The sequence below is a fragment of the Eublepharis macularius genome, chromosome 8, assembly GCF_028583425.1.
Source record: "Eublepharis macularius isolate TG4126 chromosome 8, MPM_Emac_v1.0, whole genome shotgun sequence".
NCBI lineage: Eukaryota > Metazoa > Chordata > Lepidosauria > Squamata > Eublepharidae > Eublepharis > Eublepharis macularius.
In genome coordinates this window covers 142,037,528-142,057,114 of record NC_072797.1, presented here as the reverse complement: position 1 = coordinate 142,057,114, position 19,587 = coordinate 142,037,528, and the positions used below count along the sequence as shown (strand labels likewise).

The 19,587-nt window shown below is 47.9% G+C and overlaps 1 protein-coding gene across 1 annotated transcript; it reads right to left on the bottom strand.

Annotated features, from left to right (window-relative positions):
- Positions 1-998: 998 nt before the first annotated feature.
- LEPROTL1 (leptin receptor overlapping transcript like 1) lies at positions 999-17,646 on the bottom strand. The gene is made up of 4 exons (XM_054987035.1): positions 17,568-17,646; positions 13,340-13,415; positions 6,154-6,340; positions 999-4,214 (listed from the first exon to the last, which is right to left on the bottom strand). Exons 1-4 carry the CDS (start codon positions 17,581-17,583, stop codon positions 4,098-4,100), a joined length of 396 nt encoding a protein of 131 aa, XP_054843010.1. The 5' UTR covers positions 17,584-17,646; the 3' UTR covers positions 999-4,097.
- Between the last annotated feature and the right edge of the window lie 1,941 nt (positions 17,647-19,587).

The window sequence follows — 19,587 nt, the reverse complement described above, 5'->3', positions numbered from 1 at the left end:
CGGCGGCCAGGGCGCCCTGGGGTCGTGTGTAAAACCCACAACCGAGCCGCAAAACAACTTGTGTTGGGACCAACCAAAAATGACACAAAAGGCTAGAGGGAGAAATTTTTTTAAAAACACACAAAATGCGGGCGCGCGTTCAGGCCGTCGTTTTAAAGCCCTTTCCCCCTCGCCTGTCCTTAATGCTGGAGGGGATGTCAGCAATAAAAGGGCAATCGAGGACGGGCAACGTTGTTTCTGGTCCGTTGGCATTTTTGCTATTAAGCTGTCAAGAAAAAAATGCTTTGTTTTAAAGCAGGGATCACAGCCACTGAAGGACCGAACTCCCCACCCGCAAGATGCCTGAAGCAGTATCGCCTACAAAAATCTCGAGCTTTGAGGAGGACGTTTCTAAGAACATCCCCCTATTCCCAGTGTGCGACCCAAACTGATCCTCCCCAAATCCTGCCCCCCGCCCCCGTTGCCAGGCTGTACCGCTATCATTTATGACAGAGGACCCTCTTCAGCTGGCCTCCCACGTGGAGCCTTGGCCTGAGGGCCGCGTATCTAAAGGCCTCCTCCTCCCCCCCCCCCCCGCGCACTTGCTGCTGCCCCTCCACCTACCACCGCCTGAGTGTTCCTCTTGCTAAAGGGCACCACCACCTGGCCTCAACAAGGTCCTAGGCTTCCCTACAAAGCTCTTTAGCTCTATTCACAGACACCAAAAACAGTGAGAAAATGTTGTAGAAGTAAAAATTGCAGCTTCATACAAAATTATGCAAACATGCATTTATATGGAGAGAAGAATTAAGCCTTTTGGAGACGTATTTTGGATTAGCTGGGTGCAAAAATTTTATCTGTATACACAGTCTTGTCTATACCCAAATGAGAGTGTTATAGCAAAACTTAAGAACCAGGTCACGCACCTACTACTTATAAACTACAGTCAGATCTTTCACACTTAGAACAAAGAAGACCGTCCTTTACAGTAACAGAAGATGGTCATTAAACAGCCCAAACAAGGTGGTATTTAAAATTTTATTGTTTTTCTCATCAAAAGTTTTCTTGGTAGAAGGATGGCAATGCTGTTCAGTGCATATTACATGGTGGGGGGATACACCTCTTAAATGTCTAACCTGAAAACCATAGACAGCACTGTGTCTAAAAATGAGCAAACTGTCACAACTATGCTGCCCGCACAATTCACACAGAGAAAACACATTATATTGTTAAATACAAAAGTGGGCACTTAACTGAAGAGTAGCCGTCAAGTAAAGTAACAGCAGTACATGGGAGAACAGAATTGGGAGGGTCACAAAGTGAGTTCACATCCATCTGTACAATGTCAAAAAATGGACCACCCCAGATGCCTAGAACTTCCAAAGGAACATTGTGGATTTGAAAGTACAAGTCTCAGCATCATACATTAAAATCTGTGCTTCCAATCCTCTAAAATGAAAAAGAAATCCAAATACTTAAAACATGGGCCAACGTCCAGACAACTACGGAGCTAGTTACGTGACTCCAAGGGAGCTTTGGACCTGTTTCTTGAACCCCAGCCGCCTGGTTCTCTCCTGCCCACATGAGAGATTTGCAATGTAAGCCAAGAGGACTTTCAAAAGCACTTGAAGATACAGCATTGAGGGGTGGGGGTGGAGTGGACACATGCTGTTTAAAGAAGGAGGGGGCAATAAATCTCATCGGGCTCTCCCAATATTGCTTTTTAGCTCTCAGTTCTGAATCAGTCTCTTCAAAGCCAACCTGCATATGTCATCTTCAGCTCTTGATTCCTCAAGTTAGAACACAGATGCCACCATCATGATCATCTGACTTCAAGTTTGCTTTGTATTCAACGTTAATAGAGCGTTATTTTACACAAAACACAGAAACCCAGTGGCAAACATTTATGTACCAACAGAGAGTCATAAAAATATTGTCATTTCTGATGCCTGCCAGCATCATGTGAATGATCCAACCCCAAGTTGTAACTGTTCCAGTGGGAGGAGATCAGTATGCAGACTCAATGCACGCCCCCCCCCCCACCATGCATCTCTCCGGGCCATTTCCCCTTGCAGCACACCAGGTGCTACTTGCAGCCAGAGGCCAAGACATGGCTCACCCAGCTGCCCTTCAACTCTCTCGGGTCCTGCCTAGGGCCCCAGGAAGGCGAAGAGCGGCTAGACGGTTGTATGGAAACTACGCAATTAAGGGCTTGGATCCCAACGATGACTTCCCACTGGCGGCAGGCACTTCCGCCGGGAGAACGCGGGAAGCACCTTCACTTCTACCGATCTTTGCCTTTGCCACCCATGCTGGTCCAACTGACTCCTGGGGGCACAATTTCAAGGGGGAAACAGCAGGAGGGAAGAGGCCAGGAAGTCTATTTCTGCTTGCACGGCCCAACTCACACTGAACAGGATCCAGGCCCATGACTGGTGCACTGAGACGCATGCATGCCTGTGGCTTAGCCGGAGGAGGCAAGAAGGTTCCACTGAGCTGTACCTTGGAGAGGATCCACTGTGGCTCATGCCCCAAGCTGACAATTTTAAAAAGGGGGGAGGATTAACACCTTTAGAGGACTCGCTTTATTGATCCAACCTGGCTAGTTGGCATGAATACACAAGGAACAGGCAGGCAGACATCTAAACATCTGACAGAGGAGCCAGCAACAGAACAGAACAGCGACTAAGAAAAGTGGTCATTTAGGGTTCACAGAAAAGACAATTAAGAGGTATGCAGCAAATATTAAAAATTACAAGTGATATACTCTAACAGGACTACTATTATGATCTAACATTTACTACATTAATGCATAAATGGAAACACTGACAATCGCTAAAAAAAAACTTTCAGTCAAAGATTTACCCAACAGCCAACCTTTGACAGTGCAGCAGTAAACCTGATCTGATAAGCGTTACCCACAGTAAAAGTTCCAATCGACATTTCAAAAGCCTTCTGATACGGTGTATAAAATAAATTAAAAAAGGGAAGTGGGAATTCTCCTGTGATCTACTGCAAAAACAGTGAGGGGCAATCCACTGGGAAGCAGTCCTGCAAAACGCCCCATGGAAAAACAACAAGGCGGGCGAATTCATTCGCATGGGGGGGGGGCTCATTGTGGGGGGGGGGGAGTTCCTGCTGGACTCTGCCCCCTGGGTCAGTCGTTCCATGGATGTGCCTTTCCTTTCCCCTTTGGTGCAACACAGAAGTTGACTAAATGCCAAAAGCATAGAGTTATAAATAGAAAGGTTTCAATTTAAAAAAATGATTTTAAACATCAGGTCCCCACACTGGGAGGTGTCTCATGCCGTTGAGAGCAACTGTAAATAAAAAGCTTACAAATTATTTGTACAACAAGTACAAACTCCCCAAACAATTAAAACGCAGAAACCCCTTTATCGTCAACAGCTATCCCGTCCCGTGCTAATGGCGTGGTCAGAGTTCCAGGCAGGAACAGGCAATTCCCGAGTCCTTCTCTGCTACCCTTTACACATCACTATCCGAATCCTCCAGACATGCGGGCGAGTGCGGATTCGTGGCACAATTCAAGCCAAAGCAACACACTTTACGTCCTCTGGGGCTCAAAAGGCATGAGGGAGTGCTGAGCGCATGCTGAAGTCTACTGATCTCGGGGGGAGACTTCAAGTGCAGTCTGGTGAATATTTCCTTAAGAGTAACCCTTGCTGAACTCAGTGGGACTGCAAATAAACATCCTCAGGGCTGCACGGCAAAAATGCTTCCCTTTGCTGGGGTTTTGCTCTCAACTAGTCAGTTTGGTTATACGATTGCACATTACAGCTTAAATATAATCCAGGGTTTTAGAAAAAAAATCAAGGTATCTTTAAACACATTGTGATTTTTTAAAAAAACAAAACACACATTTCAACATCACATTAATATTCTGGCTCCCACATTAAAATAAAACAACATCAACAATTAAAAACATTTGAAACCAAAGAAACGGTTAAAACAGAATGTGAGAGGAAAAGTGATTATAGAACGTCACACGCCCAGGGTCCCTCGGTGGAAACAGCACGCTTGCTTTATTGCCCGTTCTCTCTCTTAGATGGATGGCCACTGAATGACATAAGATGCCTGATAGTTCTCTGTAGCATTTTTTACCACTGTTGCCAGCTGAAGTCGTCATTGCTGCCAAAGACCAAGAAAAACCCTAGGATGGTGCCAAATATGACTGTGTTTCCTGTGAGGACGAGTGCACAGGCACCCCACTGGATCTAGGGATGGAAGAGGAAAAAAACACACACACGTTATGCATAGAGAAGGAAGATGTCGCCCACCATTTTTTATTTATAAGTCTTGCTACATTTTCAGCACTGATCTTCCTTTAAGCTCCTCAAAACAGGTAAGCAGGCAATCTCTCATTCAAGTAATGCTTGGGGCCTGATCCTATTAGAGTCCACAGTCAAACAGTACCATGTGCCTTCAGACCAATCCCTGGTCGAGCCACTGATGCCCTGTATCTTCAGTCGTACATGGATAAATGAGCAATTTCTGACTGGCAAAATGTTGGGGCTGTCTGGCCTGCATTGAAACAGGCACAAATTTCTCCAAAATGGCTAGATTCTTGTGCAATACTGTCAACGGGCATGATTTCAAGTATAGGACAAGGTGTCTGGCTGCTGGAAGAGGGACTGACCAAAACCCACTGTCAACTAACCCACCTGGCACTTAGGACCACAGGGCACAGCCTGAGGGTGGAGCTGGTTCTGTATAAGAACCCTGTGTCGGGGCTTAGGCTGATGGATATTTGGACAGGTGCATCATCACAATTGTTTGTTAACAGGATATCCCATGCATGTGCTGCACCAGGGCTTGATCGAGGTAGATGTGGACGCCACTCAATATGCTTAGGGTACCTACGGATCCTCAGCCACATACTCCCAGACACCAGGATCAGGAGCTAGGCTATGCCAAAGCACAGCACTTCTACAGTGGGCGTTCCACACAACGGGTGAAAGTGCCAGCAGTTAAGGAATGTCGGGTAACACTCCAGCTGTGGAGAAGAATCAGCCGGTTTGTAAGAGTGAAAACTTCCAAAACAAAGTCCAAAATCTGCTTCATTCTCAATGCTAAAAGCCACTACGTTCAAAGCCCCAATAAAGTAAGAGAATATTAGCACGGCGCTTAAGCACGTTCAAGATTTGCGTTGCTTTAGAACATTCCTTATCATTCCACTATGATTATTCTGCACAATGCAGGGAACGCCTGCTACCTCCCACAGGGCCAACGTCCAGCATGAACTAATGCGATACAGACGTTTCCGCAATACGGGTTTTTCTTAATTCACATATAAGGGCCTGGCCCCTCCCTGCTTAACACTCCGGTCCAGATGACCTCTCATCCCAGAAGGAAGGGCTACGTATTCACTCAAGCACAGGGAATGAGAAGTGATGGGGAACCAACAGTCAATATGGTATCTCTGAGATACTGCAACTGATTCGAAGACTGAGTGGAATATAAATATGAACACGGTATGGACCCTCCCACGGCTAACAAAAAATCTGCAGGAAGGGACGCTGACTAAGGGAAGTTGGCTAAGGAGCAAATTTTCACAGGGGAAAAAATCCCAACTGCTATTTCTAACAAATTAAATGGTTAGAAAATTTTAAAACCAGAGATGGGAGGAACCATGGAATTTCTGGGCAGGCAAGACTTTGAGAGAACAGCTTCTGAGACCTTGCCCACGAGAGCAGGTGGTCTAACACAGCAAGGAGACCTCAAAGATCTGGACGTACAGTTTGGTTCCCTCTCTGAACCTGGCTTCCAACGCTTGGGAAAGGGCACTAAAACCGCAAGCCAATTCATGGGAGCTAATGCAAGGTGGAGAAATGGCCGTGAGGAGGAGGAAGAAAAGATTGGTAAGGGGTGTACTGGACAATAAGCCTCCTCTGCACATTCTCACAGGTTCTGCTCTTATTAAGAGTTCCCTGCCCTATGAGAATGGAAAGCGCTTCCCAGAACCACCTGCAACAACACAGAAGGCTTCGGAAAACCATTTCTGTTCACTGGTGTTTGCTCTTCCTACCACCCTAGGGGGCAAAGAATCCCCAGGCCAGCCCCGAGACCATTTAAAGCCAATCAGCACCTTTCCAGATGCTACATTTCAAAGAATGAGACCCCTGCTGAGAACTCTCAGGGGGAGTAAATACTAACCAGGACCGCTCTGGCAAACACAATTGGAAGCCCAAATGCTGAGACGACAATGCCAGTTGTCATAAATATGGCAAGTTCCTTGCAGGCGTTGCTTGTGGCGTCTGTGTCTTCAACGACTCTTCTTGCTATGCAGTAGGGAATTGGAGACAGGATGTAGAAGAACAGAACAAACAGGGGCCAGTATGTGCTAGAAGCAAAGGGAAAACACAAACATTCAGTTCTTTTGCAGACCTTCTTCTTGCATCTGCTGCAAGGACGGTGTGCCACTACCCTTCTGCAACCACATTCATCAAAGGTTTTGGGGCAGCACTCGATACCGTTTATTCACCTAACACTACATAAGCAGAAAGACTTTTGCTTCATATTTAACCATCTGAACCAATGTCAATGCCAAAACGGGCCTCTTAGGACAACTGCTGATATTCCATGGCAGACAAGCACAGAGTCTGTTTGGAAAGGGAATCCATTTACTCTTATCTTCTATGAGAGGTAGCAAGAGAAAAGGGGCTGTCATCTCCCTGACAAAAGGGACCACATTGGAGAGAGGAGAGGTCTCCCCGCCAGCTTTAACAAGAGGGGGGGGGGTGGAAGCAGGCATGTGTTGCCATCATCCTGGGGTGGGGCAAGGTATAATGGAGGAGGTTAGGCTGCGGGAAGTTGCAACTCCAAGGAGTGCTCAAGCCAGAGGGATGATGAAGTGGGGGGGGGGGCGGGATCTGGTGGCTGGAGGGGCCAGTGGGGGTGCTTGTGCTTTCAAGCAGGCACAATGGGTTTGAATGGTAAAGGCCAGACGTTATATCACTTATCCTATTGCCAGCCTTTTCCAATCTACCAGACCTGGTGAAAAAATATGGGTACTTGTTGGGCACGAAATCTGATTCTCCAACTGAGTGTTAGTTCTAGAAGCTGCTTCATCTGTGAACAGGGCTATTATCAAACTACAGAGAGCAACTTTCTTAGGCCCAAAAACATTTGTTCTTGGACTAGTGAAACTGCTGATTTTGTTGTACAGAAGTTCTTTGGGATGCTCCTGTCAGTGAAAGCATTTCCACTGTGATTCATAACAAAGCTACCTGCATTTAAAATGTATTTATTCCCCTGAAAACTATTGGCCAGCTATATATGTGTGACTTGATCCATGGCCCAAACTATACTGTAGAACAGACCGAGGCCCTGTTGGAAGTCACTCCACTTTACTATTTTAGAGCTCATTTAATTTTGTTTAATTAAAACTTATTAGCTGTCTTTCTTCCGAAGTGCTCAAGATGGTTTACAATGTAGAATATAAACAGCATCGATATAATACAAACAAAACAGAATTCAAATACGGTTAAAATACATTAAAAGCTGCCCTAAATAAAACCGCAGAAGCATGCGCTTAGCAGATGACAAACTCCGTGTCTCTTAGAGTCGGTATGCACTTTAGCACAAATCCACAATGACCTGCTCTCATCTTAGTAGCAGCAGAGTGCAACCCGTAGAGGAGAGGATCGCCACCCTTCAGGAAATCAAGGGAGGGGAGGATTTGGCTGAGAAGAGCCTGGGGGCTCTGCCCAAGCATGAAGAAGTCAGTCCAAGAGAAAAAGGAAGAGGCGAGCTCCCTTCTGAGCCTCCTCCCAGTTCTGTAATGCAACCCACGACACTCTGGTCCATTAGGGTTAGAATCGTTTGCTTGAGATGGTGACGGAGACGAGAGTGGAAGGAGAACCACAAAAAACCTGGAGGAGGGAGTGAAGAGGGCATGGGGCCACACGGAAGTGGAAGAAAACGGAAGGTGGTGGTCATCAGGGACTCTCTGCTCAGGGGTATGGAGCGTCATGTGTCCAGGTCAGATCCCCTACTCGGAGAGATGCGTTGCTTGCCAGGAGCCAGAATTCAGGATATTAAAGACCGACTGCCGAAACTGATCAGACTGACTGATCAGTACCCGTTTGTGCTGGTTCACGTGGGGACGAATGACACGGCCGTGAATACCATTGCAAGAATTAAAGAGGACTCTGAAGCTCTTGGAAGGCAGTTGAAGACAGTGGGGGCACAGGTGGTATTATCTTCTATCCTTCCTGTCAAAGGAAGAGGAATGCAAAGGGAGCAGACCATACTTGAGGTGAATCATTGGCTGAGGTGGTGGTGCCGGCAGGAGCACTTTGGGTTCTGAGACCACAGGATAAGTTTTCTCAGAGAAGGCCTTCTAGCACATGATGGGCTTCACCTCTCAAGGCCAGGGAAGAAAATGTTTGGAAAGAAACTGAAGAGCTTCATCAGGAGAACTTTAAACTGATGCCGCAAGGGGAAGGGGATGATCGACATGGCGACTTCAATGATGAAGTGATAACAGCGGGGGCCTGAGTAGGACAGATCAAAGAAAGCTACAAGGCTACAAGTGCCTATATACCAATGCCCAAAGTATGGATAATAAGAAGGAAGCGCTTGAGCTTCTCTTGCAAACAGAGGGCTATGATATAGTAGGAATTACTGAGACTTGGTGGGATGATTCCCATGACTGGAATGTGGGAGTGGATGGGCAGGAGTGGATGGGCAGTTGTTTAAGACAAACCGGAAGTGTAGAAGAGGAGGTGGAGTGGCGTCATATGTGAGGAGAGGGCTTGATTGTCAAGAAGTTATGGAGAATAGGGCGGACAGCCCGGTGGAAAGTATATGGGTAGAAATAAGGGGAGGAAGGACAAAGGGTATTATTGTTGGAGTCTGCTACAGACCACCTGACCAGCGAGAAGAAATGGATGCTGCCCTCTTTGAACAGATTGGCAGAGTATCCAGACATCAGAACCTTGTAATTATGGGTGACTTCAACTTCCCCGATGTGTGCTGGGAGACAGGCTCAGCAAAGCGTCATGAATCATGCAATTTCCTGACCTGCCTGGCCGATAACTTCCTTTTTCAAAAGGTGGAGGAAGCTACAAGGGGCTCGGCCATACTAGACTTGATATTAACCAACAGGGAAGAATTGGTAGATGGTGTGAAGGTGGTGGGGACCTTAGGGGGAAGTGACCATGTTGTCATGTCTGCCTAACATTCATCCATGCCATTCATATATTCTCTGCTCTCTGTATTGATCTGATCAATGTATTGATACCCTGTGTGCTTTCATGTCATGCTCATATACTGTAACCATTATAATCAAGCCATCCTTGGCCTGCTTAAAAACGAAAGTACTAATCCTGAGCCGGTTATCTCTGGAGTCTGCTTGTTGACCTTGCAGCTGTACGGTAACTTTTCACAAGAGACAGAGGGAGCTGGGTTCCTTGTAATCTTTTACCTTTCTCTGCCCAGACAAAGCTATTGTGTCCTCGTGAGACTTTGGGATTTTCGCACCTAGTTGCTAACTGCCCAAGGGGAGGGGGGAATCATGCTCCTTATATCAAAGTGCATATGCTTGTATCTTCATTCCTGCCAACTTACCCATCTATGGATGTACCCATGAACTTACTGGGTCTCTAAAATAAAACCTTTTCATCCAATGCACTGGAGTGCTTGCTGTGAGGGGTTTGGGGGTCTATCTGCCATGGACTGCTGTCCCTAGGACTGACACATGTCCTTCTTGAATTCCAGTTGCTATGGGGGGCCAAGGAAGTTTGCAGCCAGACTCATAGGTTAGATTTTTGTAGGGCCAACTTCAATTAACTCAGAGGCTTGATGAGAGTCATTCCGTGGGGGAGTGTGCTGGAAGGGAAAGGAGCGAGTGAAGGGTGGGCCATTCTCAAACACGGGCTTTTGCAAGCTCAGGCCCTCACTATTCCAGCAAGACGGAAATATGGTAAGGGCTCCAAGAAACCGATGTGGATGTACAGAGAGCTCCAGAATAAGCTAAGGGAGAAAAAGGAAATGTTTAGGAAATGGAGAGAAGGACAGGCTTCTAAAGAGGAATATAAGAAGGTTACTAGGTACCGCAGATCAGCCATCAGAGAAGTCAAAGCTCAGTATGAGCTGGGTCTGGCCGGGGGGGCTCGCTACAATAAGAAAAACTTCTACAGATATCTGAGAAGCAAACGCAAGGTAACAGAGGCAACTGGACCACTGTTGGGAGTGGAAGGAGAAACTTTGATGGAGGACAGAGAAAAAGCAGACAGGCTTAATGACTTTTTTGCCTCTGTTTTCTCCCTGAAGAGCTTGAGCCCATCTAGAGATGGCAGTAGACACGACAGGACACCTGGGGGGCTAGTTGACATTGACAGAGAGGTTGTGGAGAGGCAACTGGCTGCACTGGATGAATACAAATCCCCTGGGCCAGATGGTGTGCACCCAAGAGTGCTCAAAGAATTTTCTAGAGAACTTGCAGAGCCTCTTTCCATCATCTTCAAGGCCTCCTGGAGGACTGGAAATGTGCCACAAGATTGGAGAAGAGTGAATGTTATCCCAATCTTTAAGAAAGGGAAGAAGGATGACCTGGGGAACTATGAGGAAAGGCTGAGGGCCTTAGGAATGTTTAGTTTGGAGAAGAGGAGGTTGAGGGGGGACATGATTGCTCTCTTCAAATATCTGAAAGTCTGTCATTTGGAGGAGGGCAAGGAGCTGTTCCAGTTGGCAGCAGAGGGTAGGACCCGAAGCAACGGGCTAAAACTACATGCACAAAGGTACCGGCTGGATATTAGGAAAACTGTTTCACGGGTCAGAGTAGTTCAAAGGTGGAATCAGCTGCCTAAGGAGGTGGTGAGCTCCCCTTCACTGGCAGTTTTCAAGAAGAGGCTGGATGAATATTTGTCAGGGACGCTTTAGGCTGATCCTGCACTGGGCAGGGGGTTGGACTTGATGGTCTGTATGGCCCCTTCCAGCTCTGTGATTCTGTGATGCCAGCATCTCTCTGATCAGGGAGCATTCTCAGCGGATGTCGACATGGCTGGCCTCTTGCTCCCTCCCAATCCCGAGGGGATGGCTTGCCTTGAGCACAGGGAGGAAAGAGGGCCGGGATCTTTGTGCGGACTGTGGTTCCTCATACCAGGCAATGCTCAGCTGGCTCCTCTTTCTCAAAGCCCCCAAGAGCTTCTGGCTCGGAGGAGGAGGGAAGAAGACTGGAGCACACGTCCAAGCCCTGTTCACTGCTCAGCCGTGTGCGTGCCAAGGAAGGGGAGGGTGGAACAGTGCAGAAGGGCCAGGGAGGCAGGGGCGAGGACCAGCTGAGGGAGAGCAGCACGGAGCCCAGCTGGACTCGGCCCTGGCAAACGCCAAGAGTCCTGCTCCAAAGGCCTGCGGGCTCTTGAGGCCAGGCTGCCTGTCGCTGCTGTGCTGTGCGATCGATGGAACTCCCAGGCTTGCACCCATCTGATGCTCAGGAAAGGAGTACAGAACTCTTTAGCTGGAAGTTCCAGTGGGGTGCGGGAGGGTTTCCTCCGACCGACCAATTCTCATGCTGCTGCTGCCATCTTAATTTTTTTTTCACTGCAGAGTGACAGCAGGCTCACTCTTGAGGGCAGCTTACGCAGACACACTGCTTCTATTTCTGAGGGGGGAAACACCTTCACGCAGCCTTCCCTGATTTTCACGCTCTTCTCTCCTTCTCCGAGTTGTACCAGATTTGCTCTGTATTGAGCGTCACCAATTTATTTAGTGCCAAGAGTTTGAGAAACAAAGGAAAGAGATGGGAGTTAAAAGGAACAGCACTGGTCTATTGCTATGATCGGGAAACACTAGCAGAAGAACGAAACACTGGCCTTGCCTGAAGGTTTCTTCTCTTCAGTGGGGCAGAGGTGTCCAAAACTGGTCAGGTCACGCCTCTTCTCGCTCCAGGCAGGGCTATGCAGATTTTTGTGTATGCCTTCCTGGGCAGCAGGAAGGTGTATGCCTTCCTACGCTGGGCTTCCCATGGGCCTGATCCGGCAGTTATAGCTGGTACAGAATGCAGCAGCGCGGGTCATTGCTGGAGCACCGGTGTGGGAGCATATTACACCGGTGCTACGCCAGCTGCATTGGCTGCCAGTGGAGTACCGAATCAGGTTCAAGGTTTTGGTGTTAACCTACAAAGCCCTACGCGGACTGGGACCGACGTATCTGAGGGACCGTCTCTCACCATATGAGCCCCAGAGGACTCTCCGCTCTGGCGGAAAACATCTTTTAAGTGTCCCTGGCCCTAGGGAGGCCCGCCTGGCGTCGACCAGGGCCAGGGCCTTTTCAGTCCTGGCCCCGACCTGGTGGAATGCTCTGTCTTGCGAGACAAGGGCCCGGCAAGATTTGCTTGCATTTCGCCGGGCCTGTAAGACAGAGCTATTCCGCCAGGCATATGGCTAACGCCGGGCAGTGCCCGCCCCCCCCCCGTGAAGGGGGGGTTAAACCATCACCCCTATGCAAACACAGAGGCATGTATGAACCACTGGGCAGCATGAATTGTTATATTTAGTGTTTTTAAATGTTTTTAAATGTATTATTTAATGTTTTTAAATGTTTTTAAACATGTTTGTATTTGTTATCCGCCCTGAGCCTGCGAAAGCAGGGAGGGCGGAATATAAATATAATAAATTAAATTAAATTAAATTAAATTAAATTAAATCGTGCACGTGCGTCCCTCCAGATATAAAATAGCCTAGCTCAAAGAGATTTTCTCAGAACACTTATTTATTTTTAAAAAATGATTTTTTAAAGCCAACAACGATAGAACTCTAAGAGTAACAGGGTGGGAGAATTGGCTGAAGACCTGGCAAGGATTCGATTTCTCTCCGATTTAGAAGGTAGAGCAAGGCTCTAATGTCCTACTGGAGTAGCAGGGCTATTCGACCTGGAGGGATGCACACGCACAATCCCAGGAAGACAGGCACAACATTTGCATAGTGAGAGGAGGAGATGTGACCTAATCAGTTTGGATGCCTTCCCTCATGGAAGGAGAACGAGTGAGTCAGAGACTTAAAGGACACGCTGAGAGCTAAACTACTGATGACAGCAACCATGGGCTCAACACTTGGCTACCTACAACTTTTTCAAGGAGAATTTAGCCATTTAAAAATTGCTGCAAGGGCCTGCAGTGCAAGGGCAGCCTTTGGCCTTGTTCCCTCCTTCCATATCTTTTCAAATGCTGACAAAGTTGTGGAGGAGTGTTTCGGTACTTGAAAAGGTGTCGTAGTGGGGAAACAAGACTGCACAGCGCATCGTGGAACCAATCAAAACCAGGCCTTTGCAGCAATTACTACCATGTAGTGGGGCCCACAGAGACAGCCACAAACGGTGTTTAAAAAATATACGTTACTTGTACTGTGGAAGGGCACAGCCAAGCATCAGGAACATGAGCCCAATTGCTCCTCCAAAGGACAGGCTGATCAGAGCTGTGAAGAAGAAACATAAAAGTGTATCAGTCCCCCAAAATACGTTGCCCGTTTTCTCCATCTACCCCCAAGAGCCGTAAGAGAGCCTTCATTCCCCCTTCTGTCACCACTTGGCATTTGCAGGAACTGCATTTGCTTGTAGTTTGATGGATTGCATTAGCTTGCCATCTTATGACCCCGCCTCACGCTTCCGTCTCCTGCTCCCCAGAGATTTTTTACCACTGGGACTATTTACTGCAATTGTACATCACTGGGGGATTAGCAATTGGCACACTGACCACCCCCTTCTTTTGGCACCCGTTTCAAATAAATTTTAATTTTTAATGCTGATAGTTGTTTTCTGGACCACACAAATTTCCACCGCTTCTGTTGTCCCTCCTGTATAGAAGTTGATAGTTTGTGCCTAGGTTTTTAGAGAGAAAATGGCTAAACTTTCATTCAAGTTGGAAGTACTGCAAAGATGCGTGGTCTGGTTCAGGAATGTGTTTACCAGAGCTGATAAAGGACACCTGCAGAACAGTTCCTAAGCTCCCTAGCTACTTGACCTTGAGGAACTGTTCTCATGAAGGCCGATACTTTACTCCCTAGATTTCTCACAGCTATGCCAATTAATGGCTTAACCCTGATTGATTCCTGTGTTGCCAGGTAGGCTGGCAAGACTGTGACATGTGACTCAGTGAGGCCTAGAAAGATGACTTCACTCAACGAGAGCAGCAGGGCTATTCAATTACTTGTAGAATGTCATTATGCTGGATCAACAGAGTGAGATAGCTCAATATGTGATGGATGTGTGAGATATGCAACTATGGAAACCACTAAGAGATGCTTAGGTAGCTAGCTTTTAAGTTTAGACAAACAGATTTTAGTATTTAGCAACAATTATTTAGCGACAATTAGGAATTTCTTGTTTTATCGCTTGTGGCCTGACGAGAGTGCTTCATGTTCTGTGGAGACTCTCCTTAGTCAATAAACTTATTTTTTATTAAGCTGAAGTCTGGAATTCATGTCTTGTGCGTGGGTGCAAAATGGAGATTGGAAAACCAGACCTTTGAGAAAGAGAAAGCTCCCAGTCTCACAGCTAACTCAACCTGCCCTCTGCTTCCCTGGACCCTGGAGCGGCTGTGGGTCGGCGTTCAGAGCTAGCAAGTGAAACGGGTGGGTTCACGCACCTCCCAGCCTCTCAGATTAGGAGTCTGAAAACTAGAGAAAGATACGAGACACTGCACGCTTTGTCAGGATGCAGGGAAAAGGCAAGTACATAGCAGCAGAACGTGCTGCCCCGGCCAAGTCACATTTCAATTAGGCATAAACTGACATCTCACACATTTAGTATAAATACCTGTACCTCTAATTTAAGGTACAGCATTATGTAAGATGAAAACCTACAGATGTACCATTTAAACTGCATAATCAAGTAGAGACACATGAGGACTTGTTGCGAGAGAGAAGTCCTGCCTCCCCCCAACACACAAAGATCCTCTTTCTGTGCTGCTTCTATTTCCCCCTCCCCTGCTCCCATCTCTTCCTCCTTCTCATGCCGATGACCAGCACCACGGCCTCAATGCCACTGGAACACTTTTGCTTTGCAGTGTTTGTGGATCACTCTTAACAAGGGGGGGGGGTTTAAAACCCCTATTTTTTTTAAAAAAAAAAAACTAAGTTCTACTGCAGATCCAGGAGAGTTTGCAGAACCCTGAACTGTAGCCGTGACTGTTCCCATTGTACAGGTACATGCATGGTGGTCAGGCTCTAACCTAGTTATAAAAAGATGGCACTGGGAATCTGCTAGCTGATATTGCAACAATTATTAAGTTGTATCCGTAACAACTCAGTAGCATTTATGAAGCATTCAAAGTACTCTGCATGCATTATCTTTACAACTCTGTAAAGTAATCATAATTAGAACTATTAACAGCTAGAAGTAAATAACTGATATTATTCCCCACCTGGTGAGGAGAAGGAATGGGAGAGAGCAGCTTGTTTAAGGCTTCGAGTGAGTTAATAGCAGTGGCACCTGTTTCAATGAGGACCTCCTGACTTCCCAGCTCAGTCACACATAGCTTCCTTCTAACGGGTCAATACTGAGAAGGGCATGTGGGCTCTCACACTTCTGTCATTCTGCAGCATGTCCAAAACAGAAATGTCCGAGAGAGTGTTTTCAAAAAAAGATCTGAACTGCAGTAGAATGGAACAGCCCAGCTGGGCACCTTTATATGGAAGAGGACACTGAAGTCCACTGCAACGAGTATTGTAGACATCACCTGCTTTTACTGCTTTGTCTTATACTTCATAGTCCACTTTCTGTACTGCTCATCGTATACCTTGCCTTAAATAGTTTATCGTTTGTAGTGTTCTCTAATCTTAGTCCTAATGTATTCATTGCTGAATTCATGCTAATTGCAATGTTTTATATTTTGTAATAATCCACTTTGAGCCTAAGCAAGAAAAACAAAGTAAATCAATAAAGCACTGCTTTGGATTGCACTGCTAGCCACCAACACATACCCTATGCCAGCTAATTTATACTGTAGAGAATTAGTTATTTACTACAAAGTATTAATAATAACTTTGATTATGACTACTTGTAGTCTAATTTCCACTACTCTTTCAGTTATTTGCAGTTCTTGTTTACGGCTGAGAGACAAGGAGGATGTGCGCAGGGAAATGCCAGGTTGTAACTGCACACATCAACCACTCAACTTTTTCTTCTCTATCACCACATATGAAATTCAATAGATTCACTTCATCTTCCGCGCCCCTCCCAGTTCTGCAGTTATCCATGCTCTATTGTTGTTATTTAGAGCACATATGATCTGAAATGGAAAATATTGGTGGGGATTTTTTATTATTAAGGAATTCTCCCCACATGATAAAAATCACATGACTCCTGGCTACAGAAAGCAGGACTGCCAAACCGGCCTTACCCACAGGGACAAGCAGCTGGAAGTGCTGAGAGTTTCATGCTGGTTTGAAACTATTGCGATGGGAAGGAAGGATTTAAGCCCTCCAATGCTGTTTTCCAGATCTAATACAGTCCCAGGAAGCTGTTGTTTGCCCCCTGCTAGAGCAAACATAGGGTAGCTATATATTCTTGTCATATCTTACTGTTGTGGCATTTACCAGTAGTGAAGGTATCCCACCTACACTGCACCAAAAGGTCCTATTTATCACAATTACATCATACCTTAAATTCTCTGGGGGGGGGGGTGAGAGCAAGGAAAGCCAATGCCCACTGTGGCTGTTTTGAATTATGCAACTGATATCATGAGTTTCTTTCAGATGACAAAGATGGGGTCGAATTTTTAAAAATACATACAACAGCTCTTAAAGGGCTCAGCAACAGGTAACAGCAGCACAGGCTTCGAGGTCAACCCCACATATGTGCGCCAGACTTTGCACAAGTTCCTTTGGAAGTCAATCCCAGTGAGCTCAAAAGTAACACCGTTCTAGTAGGGTAGCTGCGCTAGCTTTGCAAGACAAGAAACAGCCTTATGGCACCTTGACCCTGGCACGTTTCCCGCAGACTTCTCATCCACGGAAGCAGAAGCCACACAATGGCTGCTTGTCTTTAAGGTGCCACAACGCACCCACCCACCCACACACCCCCGAGTTCAACAGGGCTGGTGTTCAGAGACGCGCGCACAAGGGGCAGCCGCAAGGTCTACTTGGACCACGACAGCCAGCAGGCAGCCGCAAGAGGCTTTCAGGAAAGTCGCAGCGCACAACAAGCCCTGCGGACTCCGCACGGGGCGCCCATTCGCCCACCGCAGCCCATAAGCACCGTGCAGGGGCCTCCATCCCGTGGCCGCGTCGAGCGCTTCCGCTCGGCCTCCTCCGCCAACAACCGCGGACAGCTCGCAACGCCCTCCTTGGCACCGGCCCGGCGAGCCCGCCCCGCTTCCAGGCCCCGAGTCGGGCCGGGCCGGGCCGGGCCAGCCTCGCTCAGGGGGCCAAGCGCCCCCCGCCGCCGCCCCCCCCCGGCCGAGCTGCGTCACGCCCAGCCAGGCGCCTGTTGCCATGGAGACCGCCGGGAGGCGCCTCCTAGGCCGGGTTGGCCAGGAGCAAGTCCGGGCCCGGCCTGGGGGAGGCCCCGCTGGCTCTCGCCCGCCCGCCCCTTCCCCGGAGGCGCCACCGCCGCCGCCGGGCTGCTACCTTTGATGCCAGCCATGATGCCGCCGCCGCCGCCGCACAGGCCGCTCGCAGCCAGCCCAGAGAAGCCCCGGAAGTCCGCGCCCCCCGCTCAGGCGAGGCTTCCGGCGAACGGGGCCCGCGCGCGGAGACGGCCTGTCTGGGACGAGAGCGGTCCTCCGGCTCTATGGCAGAGGGCCCTCCAGACGGGGGGCGTCTTTTGTCCCCGGCCGGCTGAGGGGCTGGAGGGGCCTGCCGTCCTGGTAAGCCGCCTGGAGCGCCGGGCAGGCTCGGGGGCGACGGGCAGGCGGCGGAGGGAGGCGCGTCTTGAGGTGCTGCAAGAGGCCAGAACCAAAGCCCACCTTTCCCAGGTGCTCAGCCTGAAAGCGACAGCGCAAGCCGGGCTGAAAGGAGCGTGACTGGCCCGGCCCGCTCACCCTAACCGGAACCCGAGTCTCCAAGGTCCAGCCCAGCGCCCTAAGCATTACACCACACTGCCCCTGGTCCGATCCAGTGGGAATTATTCCCAAATAAATGAGAACAGGGATTGCAGTCTCATTGTGTTGTGGGGAGGGCAGGCGTTTTGGTTTTTCTTTTTCTTTTTTTAAAAGCCTTTGAACTTTCCTGCAAATTCCATCCTCATTATATCATCTTGTAGTCACTGCTGAAGTTAGATATGTGACTCACGCACACCTCCAGCATTCCTCTTAGTCATATGAACAAAGCTCTTACAGTTTTGACTAATTTTTCTTTTCACAAGTTATTTGTCTATCTTGTCCTTTAGCATACATAGGTTTCCCTTCCCCATTTATCCTTACAGCAACCCTGCAAAGTAGTTCAGAGAGAATGGCTTTAGGATTCCAGCTCTAAATTATGAAAGCGGATGCAGGAATACATTTTCAGCAAGTCTATTCAGTGGGACTTACTCCCAAGAAAGTGTTCTTACGATTGCATTGTTGTTCTTTAAGGTCCTTTTGTACTCCTGTTTAATTCTGGGAGGGGTTGCAAACATCATGGAAGACTGAAGCAAGATTCACGGTGGTCTTGACTGGCTGGAAAAGTGGGCTAAAACTAACAAAAAGAATTTCAACAGAGATAAATGTAAATTCATTTTGGAAGGAAAAATCAACGGCACACTTACAGGATGGGGGAGACCTACCTTGGCAGGCTGCATCAACAAAAGCATAATGTCCAGATCACGTGAGGTGATGGTAACACTATACTCTGCTCTGGTTAGACCTTGTTTGGAGTCCTATGCACAGTTCTGGCCACCACTCTTTAAGAAGGATGTTGACAAGCTGGAATATGTCCAAAGGAAGGCAAAAAAGATGGCAAGAGGTCTGGAGACCGTCTTATGAGGGAAGGTTGAAGGAGCTCAGAATGTTTAGCCTGGAGAGGAAGCAACTGAGAGGTCATATGATAGCCCTCTTCAATTATTTGAAGGGCTGTCACATTGAGGATGGAGTAGAGTTGTTTTCCGCTGCCCAGCAGGTTGGACCAGAAACAACAGGTTAAAATTAAAGCAAAAAAGTTTTTGACTAAACATTAGGAAAAACTTCCTGACAGAGCAGTCCCTCAGTGGAACAGGCTTCCTCGGGAGGTGGTGGGCTCTCCTCCTCTGGAGGTTTTTAAGCAAAAGCTAGATGGCCACCTGGCAGCAATGCTGATTCTGTGAACCTGGGCAGATCGTGAGGGGGAGGGCAGGAAGGGTCACATCAGGGCTTAGTTTTCATGGCCTCTTCTTACACGCCCAGGGTAAAGCCGATTGCAGCCTTGGGGTCAGGGAGCAATTTTTCCCAGTCCAGTTTGGCTAGGGATCCTGGAAGTTTTTTGTCGTCTTCTGAGCAGGTAAGGGGGGGGATAGTTGTAAATTTCCTGCATTTTGCAGGGGGCTAGACCAGATTACCCTTGGTGCCCTTCCAGCTCTGTGTTTCTGTGAGAACTCCAGCTACCATCCAGAGGTTGGCAAACCTAAACAACAAATACTGGAATTACAGAGTCTTAATGTTGCCAACTTTTTAATGTGCTCCACCTTCATTTGCAG

Bases quoted from the DNA above. Each gene is read 5' to 3' on its own strand.
- LEPROTL1 (XM_054987035.1), bottom strand. The intron at 6,341-13,339 runs GTAACGTATATT...CTTTGCTTCTAG, and splicing joins TGTGCCCTTCCACAGTACAA to CACATACTGGCCCCTGTTTG. The intron at 4,215-6,153 runs GTTAGTATTTAC...TTCCATCCCTAG, and splicing joins TGTTTGCCAGAGCGGTCCTG to ATCCAGTGGGGTGCCTGTGC.